We start from the raw sequence: 25,595 nt of genomic DNA, 5'->3' as shown, positions 1-25,595 counted from the left end.
AATGGTACTGCACTAGTGGCCTTGATCTCCTCACCATCTCTGGCTGTGGGTTGGGTTTAGCACAGGGGAGCCTAAGGTAGGTCTCTAGTCCTGGTGAATGAGAAGAGGAGCTGATGATAACTGAGGGTCAATTTTGGTGAGGTAAGGAAGGGAAAAAACACAAGACTTGCGCAGACAATATGTAGGAGATTAAATGAATCCACGGTGTCAATACATTTGTTTTTGTATACATTTCAACTTAAGTAATATATAACTTGTAATTTCATTTTGTTTTCCCTACAGAAAATACAGGAAGACTTGAATAGAAAGGTATTTGACAGTTTGTTGGAGTTCATAAGAAAATCTCACTCAAATTTGCTTGAGAAAATGGATGAATGGAGACATCGAATGCGAGCCACTGAAATCCCTGCAGCTGCTCTTGTGTTAGGTTAGAACACTTATTCTTCAAAACTTATAATTGCCTCTCTTTTTTATTTTTTTTTTTTAATTTTTTCTGACATTCTGCAGTTACTGGCATTACTGTTTATTACTTGGTAGTAATATTTTCTGTTATTTATGTTAAGTGAAGTACCTTTGGCAGCATGTGCCTTAGAATCAGTTTATGTTACTTTGTATGCTTATACACACTTTGAATTCATGGAACTGTCTGCTTTCAGGTGTTGTCTTAAGGAGGAAGTAATTTTTTTTTGGGAGGTCCAGCATATTTTCAGTTTGTCTTTCCTGTCATGGAACAAAAAGTGAATTGGAGAGTAGCAGTAACGGATTTGAGAAAACTAGTACAAACGTATACAGATGCTGATGTTTGAAGAAATTATAGGCTCAGTTGCCAAACTTATAAACTACCAGCTTTCATGAAGCTTGTTTTTTATAACTTCAGGTTAAAATGTTCTACTTCCCTTATCTCTGTATTTTAGAATAAAGGTAATGACTAACTTCTGAGTTCAAGGAGAACTTTACTCCATATTCTTGGGAGAAGTAATGCAATCACTTTTGTTATAAAGATCTGAAGAGCATAATTTTAAGAATCCACCTGATCAAGGTGGTTATGCATCTGTCATAGTGAGAGCTGCATCACACAACATGTTCAAGGTACTGACATCTGGGTGTGAAGAAAAAAAACTGTGTCCGTCTCTTCAGGTCTTATAGGAGTTTTTAACATTGTGACATTTATGCCTTGTTAATTCCAGCTTCCTTTTGAGAGACATTAGGTATGATATGTTAATAATGTGTGGAATTGTTTGATCTTGTGTACTATAAAGAGCAGCGTTACAGAGGACATCCAAAAATACATCACAGCTTTTGAGCTCACTGAGGCTAACTACAAATTTTACATTTAATTTGTGCCTGCTGGCCCAGTATGAGTTTCAACAAAGTGCATGAAGTAATGCTGCAAGTATGAAATATGACTGACAGACTGTTCAGTGATGGTACTAAAGTTATGAAGTAAATATCATATTCCATGTAGCTGCTTGGAATATCATTGTAAACTGAAATTAAATACATGGATACAGGAGGTCCCGATCTGTATGTGCCAGCATTTTGAGTTTGTATTGTAAATGACCATAGACCAGCATTTCAAAGATGCCATGATTAGAATTCATACATTTTAGCACACAAAACATCATTTTGCAAGTCCTGAAGATTTTAATATCTGCCTCAAATCAGACATTGACCTTTTACAGCAATTACTTGAGGAACACACTTGCAAGGCCATATCTCTTGTAGCTTTAAAGGTTGTAAAGTTTTAGTCCTTATTGTAGTCCATAAGAACTTAACTGGAATTAGTGTCATCAAATTCTATTAGGCTGTCCCATCAACATACTAAAAGGCAAAACAGAACAAATGTTTACAGTCTCTCAAAGTTCTGTATGTGCTTGATCTATGGTGAACATTCAGCTTTCTGACAACTTAAAAAAATTCCAGTGGGAATCTTGGGGCAGATGTACTCTATAAAATTCTCAGTATTCCTGTGCAGTGTTGTCATTTCAAGGCTCCAGACAGGGCCTGCCAGCTTTAAGGCTTCACCCACAGCAAATTTAAGTTCCCAGAGCCCAAATACAGTTAACATTGCTGGAATATAGTAATATAGGTGGAAGTCTTTCCATAGCCCAGGTGTTAATGAATTGTAGCTTACTTTAAACCTGTTCTCAGTTCATGAGGAAGCGAATAACAAAACTAGTATAGACAAAAGTAATATTTTGATAAAGGTGCAGGATGCTTGTCTTTTAAAAGTAAAAGATAGAATTGGGGGGGGGGGGGGGGCACAACAAGGTTTTATAGAGGAGCAGCCAGGAATGGCTATGGAGCAGTGTAGGAAACGTAGGTAATTTGTTGCTGGTAATGAGAACAAAATGTAGTTGAAAAGATATTAAGAGACATTTATTCAAAATAAGTATGTCTTATAGTGACTCTTGAATGCAGAGATTGTGTTTCTGATGCGTCTGGCAAAGAGTCAGGAAAAAAACGGGTCAAAAAAGATTTTCAAAGAGATGTTCTAGGAGACATTTTCCAGCAAATGTGATCAGAAGTGTGCTTATCTGTGTCCTGAACATCTTGGTAGACTGGCTGGTTATGAGTCAACACAAATGATTGCTAGAACATTAGTATCAGAAGTACAGTCTGCAGACTTTCCCAGTACTATTAGGTTTGGAAGCTGGCTTAGAATGTCAGCTAGCTACTTAATTCAAAAAATGAAAAGTTATTAATTGCATTAATTAAATATGCTGTTAATGTGATGGTTAAGTATGGTATTTTGGCTTTACATTTGATGAAAATACCCTATGAAATGTGTTGCTTTTAGAAATAAATATATTGAAATCAAACTGAAGTGATGACTGGAAATAAGAATGTGTGCATACATATATGTGTGTGTGTGTGTGTGTGTGTGTGTGTGTGTGTGTGTGTGTGTCTCTGTGTATATGCAAAATATATAATGAATGCATGCATGTCTGTTTGTGTCTGTGTGTACGTAGTAACAAGACACCTGATTGTGTACCCTTTTTTGAATCTCTGTTGACTGTATCCCATGAGCTGAAAGGTATGATTGTTGTGTACTTAGTCTCACTCACTGTGCAGTACTGTGTCTTTTTCTTTTCCCTGTGTTTAATTGACTTCATGCAATACAGCTCAGCTGAGTAGAATGATTGCCTTTATTGTAAAAAGCACACATATATGAGAGACAAGGCAATCAAGGTTTCCCAGAACACAGAAACTGCAGTCATTTTATACTGTAAAAGCTTAGGTGAAAACATTTTGTTATCTATCAGACTGTAGCCGCTGGTCACTTAAAACTGAACATCTATGTATTGTTTTGCTTACTAAGAATCTGCAAACCCCTTATCAGTGTCTTTCCATATTGGGCACAAGTTTCAATTTTACATGTTGGGCTAAATTGGATCCATCTTGAAATAAGATGGATTCTGCTTCTAAAGAAAAAAAATTATAGGTTCATAGGTGTTTCCTAGGCTAACAACCACAAGGGCCTTTTTGCATCCCAAATCTCTGACAAGTTCTGTACCCTTGGTAAGTCTAAGCAGGGGCTTGGGAGTTGAAACATTTACACGCAGGGGCCTGAGAGAGGAACCATTTACAGGCTGCCTGTGTCCTTTAGAGACATAGATGCCAAACCAGGGATGAATTTTCCTGTTCCCATCCCATTGTCCAAATTACAGTTCTATTGAGTTAGGGAAGAATTCTGCTTCACATGTATGGGGAGCCTGTTCCAGAGAAGTGGTAGTAAGTAAATGGGATTCAACTGTCTTTCCAGCAGGTCCTATTTATATCACAGGCAAGGTTTAAGTCTTTAGACTGGGTAATTCTGTTGCTGTTTGTTTGCAGGAGGTCCATCAGAGTGAGGTCTAACAGTGTCCTGTATGCCAGGCATAGATCTCCCCTCAAGAGCCTGTAGGAGACAGAATACAGAGATAGTGCCTTGAGGTGATCTGCAAAGACATGTTACTTGTATCTTGTATTTTTTTTTAGTGAGGAACCTCTGTGGATGTTCCAGTTGTTGTATATGCTTAGTTATGTACGTATGTACTTGGTGATAGGTCTAATGAATGCCAAATATGGTGGAGCAATGACTTCCTTGGACCTAGATGCCATAACTTTGTTTATAAGTTGCACAACTTATATTGACTTCCTGATTACTATAGACATGTGATGGTCAAAGGCTAGATTACTATTTGTGTGTGTCCAAATCCCTGACTACTGGGTCAACTCTTAGGGCTGTGTTGTCAGTATGATTGTTACCATTGGTGGATGACTTCCCGAAGGATACTATTATGCATTTATTGGCAGTTAGTTTTAGTTCATGGCTCTGGCACCAGTTGTTTGTTTGTCAAACCTTCCTGCAGAACATTTGTGTCAGTGGGCAATTCAGTGACTGTTCCCAATTTGCAATCATCTGCAGATTTATTATACAAAACACTGATCATTTTTCCCTTCTTAGACTTTTCCTTTCTCAGTTCTCCATGTAATGCTCTGAAGAGTAACCCGGGTGTCGAGTATTTTTTTTTTTAATGACCAGGCAATAACAGGTTTTAAATCAGTAGACACTTTTTCACATTAGATATTCTTCACATTGTTTCCTTCTGCTCTTGACATGCACAGTGCTTATACAAATGCTTAGCAAAAACAATTTTATGAACAATAAACACATCTGTGTTTAGATGGAATAAAGAGGAAATTTGAATACTTTTCAATTTCTCTCTCAAAACATGTTATACATTCGTCAATTTTTTTACTATATTTCCTCACAATCCTAATTTCCATCATTATTTTCTTTTAACTATGTTCAGTGGCACTTTCTTATTTCTATTTTAATATGCATATTTTATAATTTAATACTTTTTCCAGATGCAAGAAGTTTTGTGATCAACATTTTGCACATAATAAAATTTATTATGTCAGTAAGCATGAAGAATTTTAAAAGACTTCCTTCCCATGTGAAAAGTAAACTTGCCAACCATGCCCATTTTGAACTGTAAGCTTCTTTTAGCATGAAACAACTCCACAACCTTTTGTTAAATTTCTAGTTGACTGAATGGCATGCTCATTTTTACCTGTGCAGCCGTGATTACAGGAAATTTGCATTCTTCCAGTACAGAGATGGGCCCTCTAAGGGGTGAGAGGGGGGTAAAGTTTAGCACTGAACCTATCTGCCAAGATGTTGGCAATATCAGCTGGTTCTGTATATTTAGTGCCATTGTGCTGTAACTCAGAGCAGATCTGAGTGTTGCCATTGAGATTCTTGACATAGCTATAGAATGCTTTGTGGTTGTCTTTAGACTCAGTGATGATTTTGTTTTTGTAACTAGCTTTGGAGGATTTTATGAGGGATCTCAGCTTCTTACTGAGGCTGACCACGGAGTTCCTCCAATCATGGGATTTTACACTTTTTTGCAACAGTTTCTTACTTCTGTTGTAGAGTTTGTTTATAGCAGGAAACCACCAGATTGGCTTCCTTTTTTTGGAGGATAGCGTCTTGGTTCTGCTAGGGATTGAACAATCCATGTACTCATGTAAGTGCTCATAAAGTGCAATTGTATAGGATTCAGCAGTCGTATCTCTATTGTCCGTCAGCATGGGTGTTGTGAAGTTTGCCACTTCTGTCTTAAGAAGTGTAAAGTTGGCTTTGGAGAAATGTTTTATGGTGGTTTCCCTAATGGGGGGGGGGGGGCTGGGATGTGAATGTCTAGTGTGATTAGCTTGTGGTCGGATCTGACCAACAAGGAATTGACCTCTGGTGTGGAATACCGGTTGCCCATGTTGGTAATGACCAGGTCTAGGATATTGCTGCCCCTGGTGGGGATGTGGATACGTTGATCCAAGGCATTGGAATTTATGAATTCCAGAAAATGTTGAGCACAAGAGTTGGTACACGAGTCGTTTTCCCAGTTAATGGTGGGGTAGTTGAAATCGCCCATTATTAGGGTGTTAGGTAGTCATTTCAATAGTAATCTGATGTACTGATTCAAAAGTTGCATTACTCAATAGTTCTAATAAGCTTGGCAATTTTTTCAGTTCCCAAATTGACTTTACTGACTCATAGATAGAAAAAATACCTGCTCATGAAATTACATCATCACCTAAGTCCATGTATGACAGTCCTTTGAATGCACTCTTTTCTTAAATATGATGCCAAATCCAAGAAGTATCTATACTGCTGACTGGATTTTTGATGTCCTTTGTCTCCTTGTTTTGGTGAACATCGTGAATTTACCCAGTGGGTAAAGTCTCTGCATGTAAAGGTGTGCTGGTAACTAGGGGTAAGCTTAGGCTCCAAATATGTAACAAAACTCTTGCACTATGCCCTGTCCTCCAGCCTTATCACGTATTAATTGATAATATTCCAGTTGGTCCACCTAACAAAACGTGTTCCATTTTAATGTAATAAATGTGTCACTGATAACTGGTCTGGAAACATGTATAAAGTGGGCAACATTATATCAAGAACTGTGCCTTTCTTTTTTTGTTTCTGGTCACTAAAATTGATGCAAATGCTGCTCTTCTTTTTGTTTTTGTTGCTGAGACTGGAAACAAAGCAATACCCTATTGTGTGCCATTGGTATATGTGCACACACCCAATAGTTGCTGACATTGATTGTCATGGCAATAAGTATGTGGTTCACCAGAAAAACTAGTAAACATAGGAAAAAAGTCTGATCTCTGCCCAGTTTTAACCAAACAACCTGTTTCTGATTTAAAAAAAAAATTGTTCAATAGTTTCAGTTCAGGTGGCTTCTAATGAAAGAAGGAAATGCAATAGAAGGATGATGAATACAATACAGGTGTCCAACAATAAACCCATATGAATATTGAGCAGGCTGGGACTGGAGAGGATCCTCAAAAATTTGCAAACCCGAATAATGCACTCTCTCTTTATTGTTCATATTGTTTTGATTTCCACAGAAACTTCACACTTGGTCCTGAGCTCGTCCTCTAGGCTCATAGGAAAGTAGTAGGCTAGCACCCGTGTGGGCCATTTTAAGCCTAGCCAATTTTCTTCTCAAAGGTGAGAATCAAACCTTTTATCTTGTGACTGCTAGGTAAACAACTTGACCATTATACCAACCTGCAGCCCCCCTGTTTGTCTGCCTGACATTTTCCCGAATCCTGGGCTGATTTCCACTCATCTTCCATCACAGATTTTGCTGTATCGCCAGGGCCCACTTCTGGCCATGTTGGTCTCCCTGGTTTTCCTTTTGGTATGAAGTACAATTAGTTCATTGATGATAATGGTTGCAGTGACTTCTGCATCTCGTTGATATCCATCACTAGGGAGGGCTTCCTTAACATATGAAGCGTGAATCAAAGTAGTCTATCTTTCATAACAAACAGCTGTAGCTGTTGTAAGGAGAATCAGTCAAGGTCCTTTCCATCAAGGCTGGAGGGTATGTTGTCTGGAGAAGGATCTAAAGTCTCTGGGTGTGACATCATGACAGGAGGCAGGGTCAGGTTGCTGCTGGACTGCAGTAACGAATGAATACACTGCAGAATAAAAATGAGAGACTTGCAGTAAAGAAAAGCAGATTCATCATCTTGTAACTCCAAATTAATGGGCAGTGGTGTAGCTGGTGTTCTTGTGGATCTTCCCATAAAAATTTCATGGGGTGAATATTTTTTATGGATGCTAACATCACTCAGAATACTAAATAAAATTACAGGCAGTGCCTCTGGACATTTAACGCCAGTCTCCTTGAACAGTTTTGCAGTTCTAGTTTTTAAAGTCTGTTTCATTCTCTCAACAATCCAGAAACTTGGGCTTAGTGGTCTTAGTGGTATTGCATGTACGCTGTTGTGACGCTCCTACACTGGGCCAGTAAGCAAGGAGCCTCAGTACTCACCACTGGCAGCAGTGGGGAATGTATACACTGGGAGGATAAGTGCGCACACAGTAAAGTGCAATTTCCTTTAAGAGCACACAGAGGTCACTGTCAGTCTGGGGCTGGTTTCTCCCTTTTTCTCCAGATCCCCAATAAGACTCCCAACTGGCACAGCTATAGGGGTGAGATAGCTGAGTGGCCAAGCCAAAACCTCCAGCACTCTGTCCAACCAGTGCTTCGTGTCCCTGCCCAAGTAGCTGATGCATACAACACACACACCTGGGAAAGACTGGCACAGGCTTACTAGCTATGCCCCCTTTTGCCCAGACTATAAGGTATTTCCACGGCCACCAACCACTACTTATCAGCTACTGTAAGGCCCTTAACAAAGGGTGTCCAATCCTACTGTCTAATGTTACTAATAATCCAAATGGTAGTCTGACCAAGAGAAATGTTATTTAGGAGTGGCTTGTACAGTGTCAGCAAATAGCTATGCAGGTACTCTAAGAGCTTAAATGTCTCACAGATATCAGCCACAAAATATGTTCAAATATATTTAATAATAAATAAATAGTAAAAGAACAAGACAATACTCAGTAAGTAATCAGTTGCACTGGAGTTCAGAATCACAGGAAATATTTAAAACAACATTGCAGGACAGTCTCAAATAAATAAAGAAATCATCTAAGCTATACCTTACTATATTCCTATCTGAATCTGAAGGAGTTCCTAAGCCCACAAAAGCTTACAGCAGGACAAGTGCAGAAGGTGGTGATGAGTGGATGTTCTTTCTAGGACAAAGGCGAGATACAAAATGCACAGTCTCTCTCTGAGAGAATTCTTAAATTAATATTGAATATTACTGCTGGGATAGCTTGGGTGACAACTTTTTGTCACCTGACTTTAGTTCCCAGGCTAAGCCCCCATTGTACCATTTGACATCTTGTGAAAAATATCTCTCAGATGTTTGCAGATCCTGGAAGTCGTAAAACAATAAAACACTTCTACATCTTAAACCTAGTAATTACTTCTCTTTCAAGACTATACAAAAAACTTCTAGCTCTAGACACTGTGTCTGCTTCTGCATTGAAACTGAGAGATAACATATTTTGTTTATGGCCCAGCTATAAAGTGACTTAACCTCAACTATTCTTAAGTTTTGCAAGTTAATCTTCTATGTTCCAGTAGGGTACACTGTGGATGCATCTTTGAAGCTCAGTACCATACAAACCCTGTTCAACCCACACTTCTGTACCAATAGTTTAATATACACATAACCTATAGTCCAAATAACATTTGTAACACAAGCATATGAATCATGTTGATATTCACAAATGACCTATGATTATTTACAAGATTTCAGATAGCTGGGCTGGCAATATTGCCCTATGTCACAACTTTCATAATTTTACACACGTATGACCTGGTTTGTAAAATGTGTACCCCTGATTGAATACAACAAAGAACCCCAAATCTGGGTATTATTTCTTGTAACAGTTTTTTGGTGTCCATGGTCACTTCATTCCTGGCACAAGGGTAAGCCTTAACCCACCAGAAAAAAATATACACAATTTACCAAAACGTATTTAAAATGTTGCTGTTGTGGGAGTTCGATAAAATCCCACTGTACACACCAGAAAGGTCTCCATGTCTTTTTTAAAGACTGAATGGGAACAGGAATACTTTGAGACATTATATTCAACATGTACTGTAAGTGTTTACAAAATGCTGAATGACTTAGGAAATCACTCAGAATTTCTTATTAATGTATTTTTCCCAGGTGAGAGGGCAAATGATAAGCCTGTACCAATTGGAATAGAAAATAATGTGGGGCTTCTAACCTCCCTTCTGGAGGGCACCATAATAAGTACTGGGAGTGGGCACAGCCATCACTTATAAACCTTAACCTTTTGGAGTCAGCCTGATTCTGAAAAGACAACACTTTCTGTAAAGGAACAGGTGTTTTAGTTTCTCATAGTTGCTGCAGACATGAAGCCTGAACAGAATAAGGCAATGCAGCTTGCTTGGCTGCCATGTCAGTGAACGCATTTCCTTTTGAAATAGAAGAATAGTCAGTCTTATGTGCGGCACACTTAATTGCACCTATTTCCCTGGGTAACAGAATTGCATTCAACAGTTCATTAACAAAGACAACATTTTTAATGAGAGTTCCTGCTGATGTCATATACACTCTTTCTCTCCAAAGTGTCCCAAAATCATGAACTTACCCTATGGGCATAATGTGAATCTGTAAAAATTTTTAATGTTCTGTCTTGCTAATCTGAATGCTTCACTAATGGCTACAAGTTAACTATTTGAGTAGATGCATTTCCATGTAATTGTCCACTCAATAATGCTTGGTTTGCTGTACACTTGCAAAATGCTGTTACTAATGAGACATCTTCTCTTTAAACACAGTATCCATCAAATAAAAGCAACTCAGAATTCAGTAGCAGGACATTTTTTAGGTCTAATCTAGGAGGAAGTAAATGATTAACTATAAATACACAGTCATGGTGTTCGCCTTCATCTGCTGTAGGAATTAAAGAAGCAGGGTTAAGAGGTGGACATCTGGTAACCTGCAAAGAAGGATTGCAAAGCAAAGATAATATATAGTTGGACAGTCTTGAGGCAGACAAATATTGTGTTTTAGTTCTTAACAGTGCTTTTACATAATGCAGAACAGTCATAAAGGTCTTTTGCTTGAGGGTGAGGGCAGCTGCCATTTCTACTATGCAGCACAGAGAGGGCTATGGGATCAAGAATGGTTATGAAATAAGCAACTGGTCAAAAAAGATCATTTGTATGCAGAACCGAACAAATTTCTGTGAAAAATCAGGTAGCCCAAGAGCAGGCATGTTGTGCATAGGTTCGTAGGAGGTTACTAGGCTAATGGCCCTAGGGCCTTTACAAGACTAGCCATGTAATAACCTGAGTACCCTTATTGACCATAATTGTTATTGTTGCTTGACTGCCATGTCGGTGAACATGGTCATTGTTAGCACAGCATTTCTGTGATCAGCACCGGCTGCCCCTTTCCATGAGAGACGTAGGTACCACCCCCAGGGTGAATTTACAGTCATCCATCCAGTTGTCAAGGTTGAACTTTAATAGGGTCATTGAGGAACTCTGCTTCACATGGAGTGGGAGCTTATTTCAGAAAGGTGGCAGTTGCTGGGAGTTGCATCTGTCTTTCCAGCATGTTCTGTTAATGCCACAGGCTAGGTTGAGATCCCCTGGAGCAAGTTATTCTTGTCCCATTTGATTTGTGGATGTGCAGCATTTACATTAGGGCAGGGTTTGAGACTGCTGTAGGCCAGGCACAGGTCGCCTGTCAGCAGTCTGTATGTTACAGAGAACAGTATCAGGGCTTTCAGTCTTTCCATGTATGTCATGTTTTGGAGGCCTTTGATTCTCTTGGTTAGAAACATCTGTGGTCTCTGTAGTTGCTGCAGTTGTCTGGTAAGGTACATACAGAAGGAAGTGTTGTACTCGAGTAGTGGTCTGATAAGGTTGAGTACAGCAGAGCTGTAACCTCCCTTGTTTTGGATGCAATGCCCTTATTTATGAGATGTCCAATGTAGAATGCTTTACTTACTACTATGGACACATGGTGATCGAAGTTTAGATTCTTATCACCCTGTGCTCCCAAGTCTCGCACTGCTGAGTTTGAGTTTAGAGGAGTGTTATCTATATCATAATTAGCAGAGGCTACTCCTTTGCCAAAGGGAGTAATGAGGCATTTTTTGTGGCTAGTTTTAGTCTGAGTTTGGCACCAGTCATTTGTCTGTCTGCCCTTTCTGTAATATGTTAACATTGTTGGGGACTCTGAATATGCCCAGTTTACGGTCATAACTTGGTAAGCCACAGGCCATCTACCTTTGCCTGGACTTCAGAGAAATAGATTCCAAACAGTAGAGGGCCCAGCACAGATCCTTGTGGTACCCCACTGGTAACTGGTCTACTGGTAGAGGTGGACTCCCCAACTTTGATAGTATGCATTCTGTCTGTGAGCCAGTTTGCTACCCAACTAGTAATGATGGGTTAATCCCCATTTGGGGGAGCTTCTGTGAATGGTGCTGTCCACTGTACGTTTGGCAAAAGCTGGGCGTTCCCTTTTAGCTTTCGGATGTAGCCAAAGAATGCTTTATGATTGTCTTTAGCTAGGGATGCTAATTTAGTCTCAAAAGCTAGCCTTAGAGGGCTTAAGAAGATATCAGAGTTGCTTGTTCAAGCTTTGTAGGGTATTCTTCCACTGTTGAGCAAGTTCCCTCCTGTTCTTAGATAACAGTTTCTTTCTTTAGTTGTATAGCTTATTTATACTTGCAGTCCACCAGGGTGGCTTGTTTTTTTGGGAAGACCTGCTTTTATTCCCATTTGGTACAGCTGAGTCAATGTATTTATTTAAGTGTTGTATAGGGCATTTGTGTATTCCTCTGCATAGGAGTCATTGTTGGCTATGTTGGCAGGGGCTTTAAAATGTTTTATACCATCGCTTAGTAGGCAATAGTTTGCTTTGGAAAATCTTTTAGTTTTTTTGTTTTTTTACTCCTGTGGGGGTGTCAGGTTTGATCTTTACTTCAAATGAGACCGCTTTAACACACAGTGGGTAGTGCAGTCACCCCCCCCTATGTTGGTGAGTACTAGGTCCAGGACATTTGAGCCCCTTGTGGGGGTGTGGACCAACTGTTCCAGGGCATTTGAATTACCAAAGTCTCCAAACCTCGTATTGATTGTGTTTGTGCTCATGTAAGTCACCAGTCAATGGAAGGATAGAACTCGCCCATGACGAAAGTGTTTGGCTGCATACTGAGTGACTCTAGCAAGTCCAGGTAGGTGGTGTGCTTCTTTTACTTATAGTTATTTGGACCTGAAGTAGCTCAAGAGAGTCATACTCTTTACCAGTCTTGAGGTTTTTTTTAGATATAATGAAGATGGATATGCCTCCACCTCTTGTTCTTTCATAGGTTCATAGGTAGGTACTAGGCTATTAGCCCTAGGGCCTACATAAGCCTAGCCAAAGAGGTACCCTGGCTTTCGCCACCCAAGAAAATTATTTACCTGTGCCCCTGTCGAGCAGAGCCACAGAAGCGATCCCTGGGGTGAATTTCCTATTTCCCATCCAATCATCAAGATTTTTCTTGAAGAGTGCTAATGAGGAGCTCTAGAGCTGTGTTTGACATGGATAGGTAGTCTGTTCCAGAGTATGGGAAGTCTCAGGGACAGGGATCTATCCCTCCAGCATGTTCTGTTTATTGTGGTGACAAGGTGTAGGTCCCTAGAGCATGTAGCTCGGTGGGATTGGGATTCCTTTAAGTGGAGAATGTCCAACAGCTCTGGGTTTGACATAGTTTTGTATGTTAGGCAGAGATCGCCTCTGAGTAGGCGATATGCAACGGAGTAAAGCTGGAGTTTTTTGAGACTGTCTGCGTAGGACATCTGTTTGAGGCCAGTAATCCTCTTTGTGAAGTATTTCTGTGGCCTTTCCATTTGTTGTAGATGTCTTGTGAGGTACATACCAAAAGGGGCGTTGTACTCTATAATGGGTCTAATGACTGATGAGTAGAGGGGAACAATGACCTCTTTTTTTCCTGGATGAGAAACCTTTTGTGATGAGGTGAGCCACATAGAAGGATTTTCTGACCACTGTGGTGATGTGATTATCAAAGGAGAGACTACTGTCCACCTGTGTCCCAAGATCTCTTATCACACTTTCGGTATTAAGTAGACTACAACGTATGTGGTAGTTCATGGGTACAGAGTTTTTACCAAAGGGGATGACAATACACTTTTTGGCATTGAGCTTCAGGCCATGGCTTTGACACCAGGCATCTGTCTCAGTGAGGTCCTTTTGTAGTATGTCCACATCATTAGGAGTTTTGATTATGGCTCTTAGTTTGCAGTCATCTGCAAATGTTGTTAGCCAAAGACCTTCTGTGTTAGCATGTATTTCAGAGAAGTAGATACTAAACAGGAGAGGACCCAGGACTGAACCCTGTGGTACTCCACTTGTCACTAGTCTGAAGTCGGATTTGGATTCTGCTACTTTCACAGAGTAGGGTTCTGTCCATGAGCCAGTTGGCAACCCATCTTGTGACATAGGGATTTATACGTAGTTTAGTGAGCTTATCTATAATTCCAGAGTGGGGGATGGTGTCGAAAGCCTTGGCGAGATCTAGATAAGCTGTGTGAATCACCTTACCCTCATCTATGGCTTTGACTGCTTCAGAAAAGTCAGTCAGGTTTAGGAGACCTGATCTGCCTTTTACAAACCCAAACTGGGTAGGGTCCAGAGTTTGGAGATTATCAATGTCTTTGTTTATGAGTTCCATGATGATACGTTCTATGGCCTTGCAAACCAGGCTCGTCAGGCTAATGGGACGGTAGTTCCTGGAGTCCGTCGTGGCTCCCCCTTTGTGGAGTGGGATAACCATTGAGGTGCGCCATTCAGTGGGCACAAAGCCTGAGGTGAGGCTATGATTAGGTAGGGTGCCAGTTCATTCTGTAGTTTCTGTAGAACGCAGCCTGGGATACTGTCAGGTCCCATGGATGCTGTGTTCTTGGCTTTGGAGAGTGTTTTTTTTACCTGTGCAGCCGTGATTACAGGAAATTTGCATTCTTCCAGTACAGAGATGGGCCCTCTAAGGGGTGAGAGGGGGGTAAAGTTTAGCACTGAACCTATCTGCCAGGATGTTGGCAATATCAGTTGGTTCTGCATATTTAGTGCCATTGTGCTGTAACTCTGAGCAGATCTGAGTGTTGCCATTGAGATTCTTGACATAGCTATAGAATGCTTTGTGGTTGTCTTTAGAGTCAGTGGCAATTTTGTTTTCGTAACTAGCTTTGGAGGATTTTGAGGGATTTCAGCTTCTTCCTGAGGTTGACCAGGGAGTTCCTCCAGTCATGGGATTTTACTCTTTTTTGCAACAATTTCTTTCTTCTTTTGTAGAGTTTGTTTATGGCAGAGGACCACCAGATTAGATTCCTTTTTTTGGAAGATAGCATCTTAGTTCTATTAGGGATAGCATGATCCATGCACTCGTGAAAGTGCTTATAAAGTGCATTTGTGTAGGATTCAGCAGCCGTACCTCTATTGTCTGTCTGAATGGGTGTCATGAAGTTTGCCACTTCTGTCTTAAGAAGTGTGAATTTGGCTTTGGAGAAGTTTTTTAGGGTGGTTTCCCTAAGTGGGGGTGGGGGCAGGATGTGGATGTCTAGGATGATTAGCTTGTGGTCGGATCTGACCAAAGAGGAATTGACCTCTGGTGTGGAACACTGGTATCCCATGTTGGTAATGACCAGATCTAGGATATTGCTGCCCCTGGTGCGGGTGTGAATAAGTTGATCCGAGGCATTGGAATTTATGAATTCCAGAAAACGTTGAGCAAAAGAGTTGGTACATGAGTAGTTTTCCCAGTTAGTGGTGGGGTAGTTGAAATCGCCCATTATTAGGGTGTTGGGTTGTACCCTAATACTTCCCAGTGTATCAAGAAATGAGGAGTTGGGAATCCTGGGGCATGGCGGGGGGTCTGTAGCAAGCTACAGTTTGGATTGCGGTCTTGCCCAGAGTTAGATGCATTGTGCTGTGCAACTATCATGAAGGTGTGGATACTATTAATGAATATGGACACGCCTCCACCTTTAGTGCTTCGTTCTGGGTTAGCTGGCCGAAAGGTGTGGTATGAATTATAGCCTGGTAACGCAGGGGTGCTCTCTGGAGCTTTGAACCAGGTCTCTTGTCACTGCACAGATGTCGATGTTCTCCATTTTAAGCAGTGCCTCGAGTGAGTGCATTTTGAGGTTTAAACTTCTAGCATTGAGCAGCATTACTCTCAGATTTTGCTTGCTTGTACCTGTTACGGTGGTGAATTTGTCATTTGAACCTTGCCTAAAAAAGGCACTATAGGGGTGGCAAGAGCCTTAGCCAGTATTCGGAATCCCAAGGGCGACAGGTGCAGGCCATCTCTAGCAAAGTATCGTGGTCTGTCGATCATGTCATCCCAAGCAGACAAATTCTGGATCCCTTTAGAATGACACCAGAAGCTTAGACAATTGTTGAAGTCAATCATTTTGTCCTTGTACTGTGGTATCATTCTGGCTGATGGCAGGATGCTACTCAGGGCTAGGGTAATACCTGCCTGGGCTACAAGATCGGAGAGCTCCTCCATGTCTCTCTTCATGTAGTCCATGGAGGTTCGTCTCAGGTCATTTACACCAACATGGACAATGACAGTGTCATATTTGTACTTTTTGTGGAGTGACCTGAGTGCATGCATTATGTGGAGAATCCTGGCACCTGACAGGCAGCTGACATTTGGTTCATCATGCTCATTTTGGGGTCTTAATGTGTGAAAGACATTGCAGCCTTGTATGAACCAAGTCACAGTGACTGCACAAACGTCAGCATCTTCCAAGGTAAAGATTGCTTCCAGGGAACACAGTTTACTGTTTAAGCTCCTAGCATTAAGCAGCATGACCTTGAATTTGGCTTTAGTGGACTTGTTTACATCAGAAGTTTTGTTGGTTGGAAATTGTCTAAAAAAGGCACTTTGGGGGAGGCAAGCATCTTTGCTAGTAAACGAAAGCCTTGAGAAAACAGGTGAAGGCCATCTATGACAAAGCAGTGTGGACTGTCGTGTCTTCCGAGGCAGACCAATACTGGATCCCCCTGAAGTGACATCAGAAGATAAGCCAATTATTGAAATCAGTCCTTTTTTGTCTGTATTGTGGCATTATCCTAGGTGAAGGTAGAATGCTGCTTAGGGCTATGGACATACCTGCTTGGGACACACAATCTGAGAGTTCTGTCATGTCTTTCTTAATATATTCCAGAGAGGTATGTCTGAAGTCATTCACACCAACATGTACTATGAAAGTTTCATAACAGTACTTGCTGCTGAGTCATTTGAGTGCATGTGTGATTTGACTGATCCTGGCACCTGACTGACAGCTGATCGTGACCTTCTATTTGTTCATCCTGGTGAGGGGGACATCCCTGTGTCTCACCATTGAGTCGTCTATGACGAGAACATTAGGTTTTTGAGGTGTTTTGCCATAGGGGCTTAATTGTTGAGATACTGATGTGTGTGTTATGTATAGTGGTGGATTCTGTTCGTGTATCAGTATGTGTATGTTGTTTGAGCTTCGGAGGCACACCTCTCAACCTCTTAGAGCAAGAAATCTGGACAAAGCCATAAATAATGGGGGGCAAAGGCACAAAAATAGGGACAGATTTTAAATATTACTCTTACAAAACTTAGAAAATAACAGGTTTTGTGTTAGCATGAATTTTCTGAATGGTATGAAACCATAAACTCAAATGTTTGTCATTATTTTTTTACTTTAATCTTTAATGACTTTCCAGTCATTTGCAAGAAAACCACAATTTTATGAAAAATGGACCAAAAATATGAGGCATAAATCTGGACATTCTGTGAAAATTTGTACAGTTGAGAGGTATTTTGGGAGGTCTGTGGTCTTTTGGTTGGTTCTTAGTGAGTACCTCTGTTTATGTGGGTTTATGTTTCTTGGCCTTGTCTTGTGTGAGAGGGGAGTTGTGTGTGCTGACAACCTATTGTATGTCTTGTATATTATGTTGCAGAACTGATTCTAATTTCATGGTATAGTTACATCTCTCACATGCTGTGTTTGCTTTAGGAGCAAGTGGTTGTTAGTATACATGAGGAATTACTACATTGCCACAGGATGCCCATGCCAATCAGGTTGGCTGGAGAAGTGGTGGGCAACAGTGTGCCCATTATGGCAGGTATATATTGTAGTAGCTAGTGGGGATGGGCTAGATGGGCCAGGGTTTGCTTGTGAGACTAACAAAGGCGGCTATTCTGTGGAAGGCTAAGTGTGGAAGACAGCCACAGAATGCTCAACTGAGTTGTTCGCTGGGTAGCAATGCACAACTGTGTTTTACACAGAGAGGCAATGGAGCTAAGGAAGGTTCTCTAGCAGATATCAAAAGAAAATTATGTTTGTAAGCATTTGCATCTGTACACGGCAGTTCTAAATCCTGCAGCTCTGTGCGCAGCTACGCACAAATGTGTGGTTTAAACACAAGTGAAGTTAAACAATTTTAACACACGTTAACCAATAGGAAAGCCCAAATCTGAGCCTTTTTCCAGCAATCCCCATCTCAGGTCCTGGGCTACACACTTCTGCCACAAGGGTGCAGGAAATCCTTCTTAATGTAGGATGGCTGGTTTTAATGCTCAAGTGATGCCAAACAGCCTAGATTCAGCAAATCTAAATCTAGCATGTGCTATGAAATACAAACATACCAAAAATTCAAAGTGCAGAAAAAACAGTCACAGCAATAAAAACAGCAAAAAATGTAGCAGCAATTAAGCAAAATACAGTTAAAAACTGCAGTGCAACCTTAAAACATACTACTTTTTTCCTGAACACAGTGGATGCCTTGAATTTAGTTCAGGTTCACTACAGGCAAGTAAAAAGAGGGAATCCGCTGGATGGCGTAGCACCAACTATTCTCTTTTCTTTGTTTGCACAGTCTTTAAGTTGACATAAATAAATTACTGGGGGGCTTGCCCTTCAACAAAGATGTTAATTTAGATTTGTTTTTTTTTTATGCTGTATTTGATGATGTGTATGGTTGTTTGATTATATTAGGTTTCAGAGGATGTGATTAATTCCTGATGATACTGTTGCCAGAGTTTTCAATTTATGTTGCCTTTTGATTGATAACATACTATATGGGGGGCATTGTTACGTGTGCTGCAATCGGTTATCTTGTAACAAGTATATTATTTTATTATGTATCATACATAAATTCATTGAATCTGTGGGCTTTGTTTCAGTATGAAGATTTGAAAATATTCTGTTTCTAAAATTAATACATTTCTTATGGTCTTTTCATCAGATATAAAGCCAAAATGCTGTACTTTATACTGAAAGCAGTATATTTAATTAATGCAGTCAGTAGTTTTCAGTGTTTGAACCATATGATATATATATATATATATATATATATATATATATATATATATATATATATATATATAGCAAACCTTTATACATGCTTAAATTTTATTAAAATAAGACTGGACAGCACCGACGTCTTGCACAGCAGAACAATCTCTGTAATGTTGTGAATAAAATACAAGACTAAATGTGTGTAACACTTAGTTTGACAGTTGTTTTGACAGATGTCAAACCATAGCATTTCAAAATTAAAAAAAAAAAGGTTTAAACAATAGCTGTCAGTTTTAGTTCTGCCAATATAAATAAGGCCTGTTTAGCATGTGGGCTGTGGAGTACAATGTAAAATGTTCCAGTTATAATCGTAACCCTTCCTAAATATGTCCCAGCTTCATTTAGAAAGGTGTAGTTCAGGTATTTCAGAATAGTGGTTTGACAGATGTTCATCGTGCATACAGCAGCAGTCATAACAGATGGGTTATCCTGCCGTCAGGCGGGTCCTCGGTCGGCCATATTCCAAAGTCTAGGTCTGGTGTCGGTTGTCGTCGCTTCCTCCCTGACGTCAGTGTGGCAGGGGTATAAAAGAGGCAGCCGATGCCATTTTCTTCAGTCTTTCTTGCCGCATGGTGCCCGAAGCAGTTCGCAAGTGCCGGTCGGCCAGCTCCTGAGATTTACGAAAGTATTTCATCCGAAGTCTTCTTGAAAGCTAAGTACCCCGTTGGGGAAACTTGTCTTGCCTCAGACCGATGTCAGACAAAGTTAATTGCATTTCATGTGGGAAGCAAATACCGCATAAGGATTTCCACTCTTACTGTATACCTTGCTTAGGCCCAGACCATGACGTCTCAGCCTGCCGTTTTTGTGCTAGATTCAACAAACGCACTATTAAGCATCGGGCGGAGTTCACCCCTCACTTTTTTGGCAAAAAATTTAATTATATTATGTCGTTGGATACTCCGACTCCAGTTTTTGAGCAAAAAGTGCAAAGATAAGGACCGACATATGAGGTCCGCACCACCTACTGATACCACGCTAAGGCCGACTACTGGTTCTCCGGTACTCAGCGAGGTGCCTACGCAGCCCCTGAGTACCGATGTCAATGCATTACCGGTGTCTTCAGTACCCGAGGTCGCAGGCTCCTCGGCCCCCATTCTTACTACAGATACCGACGCCACTCCTGGCGGGGAAACTCAGAATTTAGACAGGCCTGCCATTTCTCAAGGAGTCTTCAGGCCTTCCTCCTTCTCTATTAAAGCCTTCACTAAATCTAAAACAGCCATGAAAACCAAAAAACAGGTTCCTCAGACACCCTCTCAAGGCACCATGCCTAAAAAACAGATGCTTAAAATGGCTGAGGATTTGATTACTCTTATCAAGGGTTCTCAACCCCCCTCTGACAAAAGGCCCAGATTAGAGGAAGACTACCCTTCCTCAGATCAAGCTTCTATTACCTCAGAACTATCTGAGGACCAGGATCATGCCTATTCTCCATTCGAAGACTCTGATGCAGAGGAGTCTATTCCCTCGGTCTCCCCCCTGAGGACTTCTCTTTTGGGGAAACCCTGCATACATTGAGGGAACACTTTCACTGGGAAGGCCAAGATTAGTCAGATTCCAAGAAAAGGCTCAGGGAATTTTTTCTGCTCCCCCAGCATAGGCCTCTGGCTATCCCTCCTGTTTTAGATATATTGGATGATGTGTACACAGAAGCCAGCCTTAATCCTGATTCTTTGCCTCCAGCTCCTGTTAAACCAGACAGGTATTACCGGGTTCCTGATTCTCACCAGTTCCTATATAAAAGCCATACTGCTGACCCAGAAACTATTTCACAGGGTCCCAAGAGAATTAAGGCATCTACTGCTAAAAACCCATTACCTTCAGAGAGAGATTCCAGATGTTTAGAAAGGTGGGGGGAAAAAGGTGTACACCTCGGCCACTTTAACCATGAGGGCATTAAACTGTCAGTTCCATATGTTAAAGTATCAACAGTTTGTGATATCTCAGCTGAAAAACAAGATGACACCACCAGAACAACCAGATTTAAAAGAGTTGCAGGATTTGTTGCATGGTGCAGAGCAAGTGGGTAAACATACCTTGCAGTGTGGTTTTGATGCTTTAGAGGCCTCATGTAGAGCTGCTGTTACGGGGTCTGTTATACGTATGCATGCTTGGCTCAAAGAGCAGACCTTACCAGATCATGTCAAAGCTAAATTATTAGATGCACCTCTTCAAAAAGATGTATTGTTTGGTGTTAAAGCAGAGGAGGTGCTAAAGAAAATGGAGGAAAAAGTGAAATCAATGCAAACAGTGAAAGATTTCCTGCAGGTACAGCCTCCACGTTTCAGCAGAAACTGGCCTTCAAAAAATTGGTCCTTTCCAGCCACGGACAGACCTCAAAGGGGCAGATACAGGCGTCCAAGGGGTAGAGGGCAACCTCAAGGATCTTTCAGAGCCAGACAGTGGCAATCATCAACCCCAAGAGGTGGAGAAGATAGATCACAGTCTTTTAGAAAACGGACACAATGACTTCCCCCCACCTGCCAAGCAAAGCTTTAATGGCAGCACCTTTGGGCGGAAAACTGACATTATTCTCAAAATATTGGCATATTGTTACAAAAGACAAATGGATTCTGGACATTACAGACAGAGGCTACAGGTTCCACTTTCACACCCTTCCAAAAATGAGAAGCATGCCAAACCTGCCACAAAATCAAAGGGCATAGGCACAAAAACAAATTTCAGCTCTCATGGACATGAAAGGAATTCAAGAGGTACCTGCAAAAGAACAAGGTCAAGGGTTTTATTCCAGACTATTCCTGGTACCAAGGAAAGACAAAGATTGGAGACCTATCTTAGACCTATCCATCCTAAACACATATCTACAGGTGCCAAAATTCAAGATGCTCACATTACAGCAGCTTCTTCCCATTCTGGGCAAGGAGTCTTGGCTGGTAACATTGGACCTCAAGGAGGCATACCTGCATGTCCCTATCAGACAAGATTGCAGAAGATACTTCAGATTTCTTGTAGGTTCAACCCATTACCAATTATCTGCATTGCCCTTTGGCTTATCTACTGCACCCAGAGTTTTTACGAAATGCCTGGCATCAGTAATCGCCTTCTGCAGACTACAAGGGATACAAATCTACCCATATCTGGACGACTGCCTGATCCAAGCGGACAGCAAGGACATACTACTGCAGCACCTGGCGTTTGTAATAAAACTGTTGAACTTCCTGGGATACACAGTCAACAAAAAGAAATCAAAACTAATACCCTCTCAACAAATAATTTTCCTAGGTGCCAGCTTGGATACAACCACCCAGATGGCCTACCTCACACCAGACAAGCAAGGGCAACTGTCTCAATACTTCAGAAAAATGGCAACTTACACCAGGCTAACTGCAAGGAAAGTCCTGCAGGCTCTGGGATTCATGGCATCTTGCATCCTACTAATCCCATGTGCAAAGCTGCATATGAGGAAACTTCAATGGTACCTAAACTTATGGTCTCAACACAGCCACAGCTTGGAAGCAATTATACCACTCATTCCATGCCTTCAAAAGGAATTTATGTGGTGGGCTCAAGCTTGCCAAAGAAACACAGGTCTTCCTTTCTGTGTACCTCAAGCAACTCAAATCATCACAACAGACGCCTCAGACTACGCTTGGGGAGCACACATGACAGATCAGTGCATTCAGGGAAAATGGGCACGAAAAGAGAAGCTGCTTCACATCAACCAAAAGGAAATGCTAGCCATGCAAAAGGCTATTATGACCTTCAAAGACCTACTGCATCCAGGCCAGCTATTGATAAGGACAGACAACACCACAGTGATGTGATACATAAGCAAACAGGGGGGAACTCATTCATACCCCCTGTGCAGGCAAGCCATGACCCTATGGAACACAGCACTGGAATTGAAAATTCAACTACAGGCACAATTCCTGACAGGGAAGGAAAACACACTGGCAGACAATCTAAGCAGAAATATGACAGATCCACACGAATGGAAGTTGCGTCCTCAAATTTTCACAAAGGTAACTCGGGCATGGGGACAACCAGACATAGATTTCTTTGCTACCCACAGAAATTGCCAGTTGAAAAAATTTTGTTCAAGGACCTATCATCCACAGGCCTGGAAAGTGGACACACTTTCCTTCAATTGGGCAACATTGACAGTCTATGCCTTCCCGCCTCTTCCTCTGCTGCCCAAAGTTCTATTAAAAGCCAGAGCAGAGAGGCTGAAAATGATTCTCATTGCTCCAGACTGGCCAAGGCAACACTGGTATCCGCTCCTGAAGAGCCTGACACATTCCACACCCTGGATCCTACCTCTAGTCCCTCTTCTGTTGTCCCAGCACAACTACAAAACTCTTCACAGCCATCTCAAAACTCTAAATCTAGCTGCATGGAGAATTCCTTGATTTCCCAACAGTTTCTCCTCTCCAAGGAGGTGCAGGATGTCATCTTGGAGGCCAGACGACCTTCTACTAGAAAGGCCTACTCCACAAAATGGAAATGATTTTGTGCCTGGAATCAAAAGAAGGGACAGAATCCTTGGGTAATAAATATACCTCAAATTTTACAGTACCTAGCTGAGATGTTAAACAATGGACTTTCCTTCTCCTCCATCAAGATCCACGCTTCAGCCATCTCTGCACAATACAACACAGATCCTCCTTTATTCTCTCATCCTCTCTTAAGGCAGTTCCTCAGAGGGGCAAAGAATATAAAACCCCCAAGGAAACTGCCAGTTCCTGCTTGGGACCTCAACTTCGTATTGGAAAAGCTGACCCTTCCTCCCTTCGAGCCAGTTTCTTCATCAGAGTTACAGTACTTGTCATGGAAAACAGCCTTTCTACTGGCTATCACCTCAGCTCGCAGGGTTTCGGAGCTACAGACCCTCATGGCTGTGCAACCATTCATCATTTTCCATCAGGATAGAGTTTCCTTATGAACCAACCCTACCTTTATGCCAAAGGTAGTATCCAGCGTAGCTTTGAATCAGACTATCCACTTACCTACCTTTTATCCTAATCCACAAAACAAAGGGGAAAGACTACTACATTCCTTGGACATTCACAGACAACTTCGTTATTATTTGGACAGGACAAAGCCATTCAGGAAATCTGGGCAACTCTTTGTGTCCTATGCTGCAGGTGCTCAAGGAAAGGCTATTTCCAAACAGACAATTTCAAAATGGATAGCCCACTGCATATGCTTTTGTTACTTATTTCATGGAAAAACTGTGCCTGCATGCATCAGATCCCACTCCACCAGAGCAACAGCTACCTCTGCAGCCTTCCTCAAGGGGGTCCCTACCAAGGATATTTTGGAAGCAGCCACCTGGAGTTCAGTGCACACTTTCTCCAAGCACTATCACCTCCCACTATACTCTAAATCTAGAGCGGGCTTTGCCACAGCAGTCCTGCAGGGCATCCTAGCCCCTCCTAGTTCCACTTAGTGCCTACCACCCTTACTTAGCTTTGGGATTCTTCCCATCTGTTATGACTGCAGCTGTATGCACGATGAACATAGTACAGTTTTGTACCTACCATAAATGTACATGTTCGAGTGCTCATACAGCTGCAGTCCAGGTTTCCCTCCCTCCAACCCCTCTTAGGACAGGCCTTATGACAAACCCTTTTCATATAACCTTTTGGGGTATTCTTTTATGGTGTAGTTGCTTGCAACTACTGTTTTTGATTTATCAACATTGCATTTTTGCATAACATTATGTTTGCCTTCCTTCTGGGGGCACCTGACATCTGGGGCAAGAAAAACTGAAGAGAATGGTGTCGGCTGCCTCTTTTATACCCCTGCCGCACTGACGTCAGTGGAATTCGGCCGACCGAGGACCTGCCTGACGGCAGGATAACCCATCTGTTATGACTGCAGCTGTATGAGCACTCGAACATCTACATTTATGGTAGGTACAAAACTGTACTTTGTTTTGACAGCTGTCAAACTGTAGCAGTTCAAAGTTAAAAAAAAAAGTTTAAAAAATAGCTGTCAGTTTTAGTTCTGCTAATATAAATAAGGCCTGTTAGCATGTGGGCTGTGGAGTACAGTGTAAAATGTTCCAGTTATAATCGTAACCCTTCCTAAATATATCCCAGCTTCATTTAGAAAGGAATAATTCAGGTATTTCAGAATAGTGCTTATTACCACAGAATAGTGTTGTGTTGTGTTGTTAAAATGTGTTTTCATCTGATAAATGCAGTGCAGAATTCCAGAGTTCCAGTTAGGTAAGATTTACACACACACCCACAGGAAAAGCAGCACAGTCATGTATCACACATGCACACCTGCTAAATTGCAGTCCATTGCACATATCCATTAATTATTGTGAGACAATTTTTACAAGACGAATATGTGCATAGTTAGGTGGCAGTCAAGGACTGCCCTAGGCCATTTGATCATTGTGCTAACTACCATCTTCACAGCTTCATTTGCATGCCAGTAAGTGAGGGAGCTGCAGTGAACACGGAAGTGCCAGTGGCTGTAGGGTCATAATACCCTTTGGGACTTGGTGTTGGTGTTGCAATCCACTCATTGTGCTCTGCAGTCATGATTGCTTTCCAGTAGTTTCACTGAGGGCCTTCAATGCCTGTATCCAAGCCTTTTGCCACAGCTAGTGGAGATACTTAATTTTCTTGTAGCAGAACTTAGATGAGCTTCTTCATTGTGCCGAAAAAGAGGACTTCATCTCACAGGAAATGGAATTCCACAGAAGCTACCTGCAGTTAAGGCTTTTAGAAAGGAATCTGAGGAGAGAGCCCCTCCTTCTCTGGTCAGACAGGTAATCAGGCTGTGGTG

General features: G+C 41.4%; 1 protein-coding gene across 1 annotated transcript in view; it reads left to right on the top strand.

The window, feature by feature from the left end:
• The window catches only part of ORC3 (origin recognition complex subunit 3), a 1,128,136-nt gene that overhangs the window by 173,518 nt on the left and 929,023 nt on the right, over positions 1–25,595 (top strand). Inside the window, exon 4 of the mRNA XM_044069085.1 lies at positions 283–427. Coding sequence (XP_043925020.1) covers positions 283–427 — 145 coding nt within the window. The remainder of the gene's footprint in view (positions 1–282; positions 428–25,595) is intronic.

This window comes from Protopterus annectens, chromosome 1.part0 (genome assembly GCF_019279795.1).
Source record: "Protopterus annectens isolate FY-2018-M chromosome 1.part0, PAN1.0, whole genome shotgun sequence".
NCBI lineage: Eukaryota > Metazoa > Chordata > Ceratodontiformes > Protopteridae > Protopterus > Protopterus annectens.
Note: the sequence above shows the minus strand (reverse complement) of the source record. Positions and strands in the feature narration are given on the sequence as shown.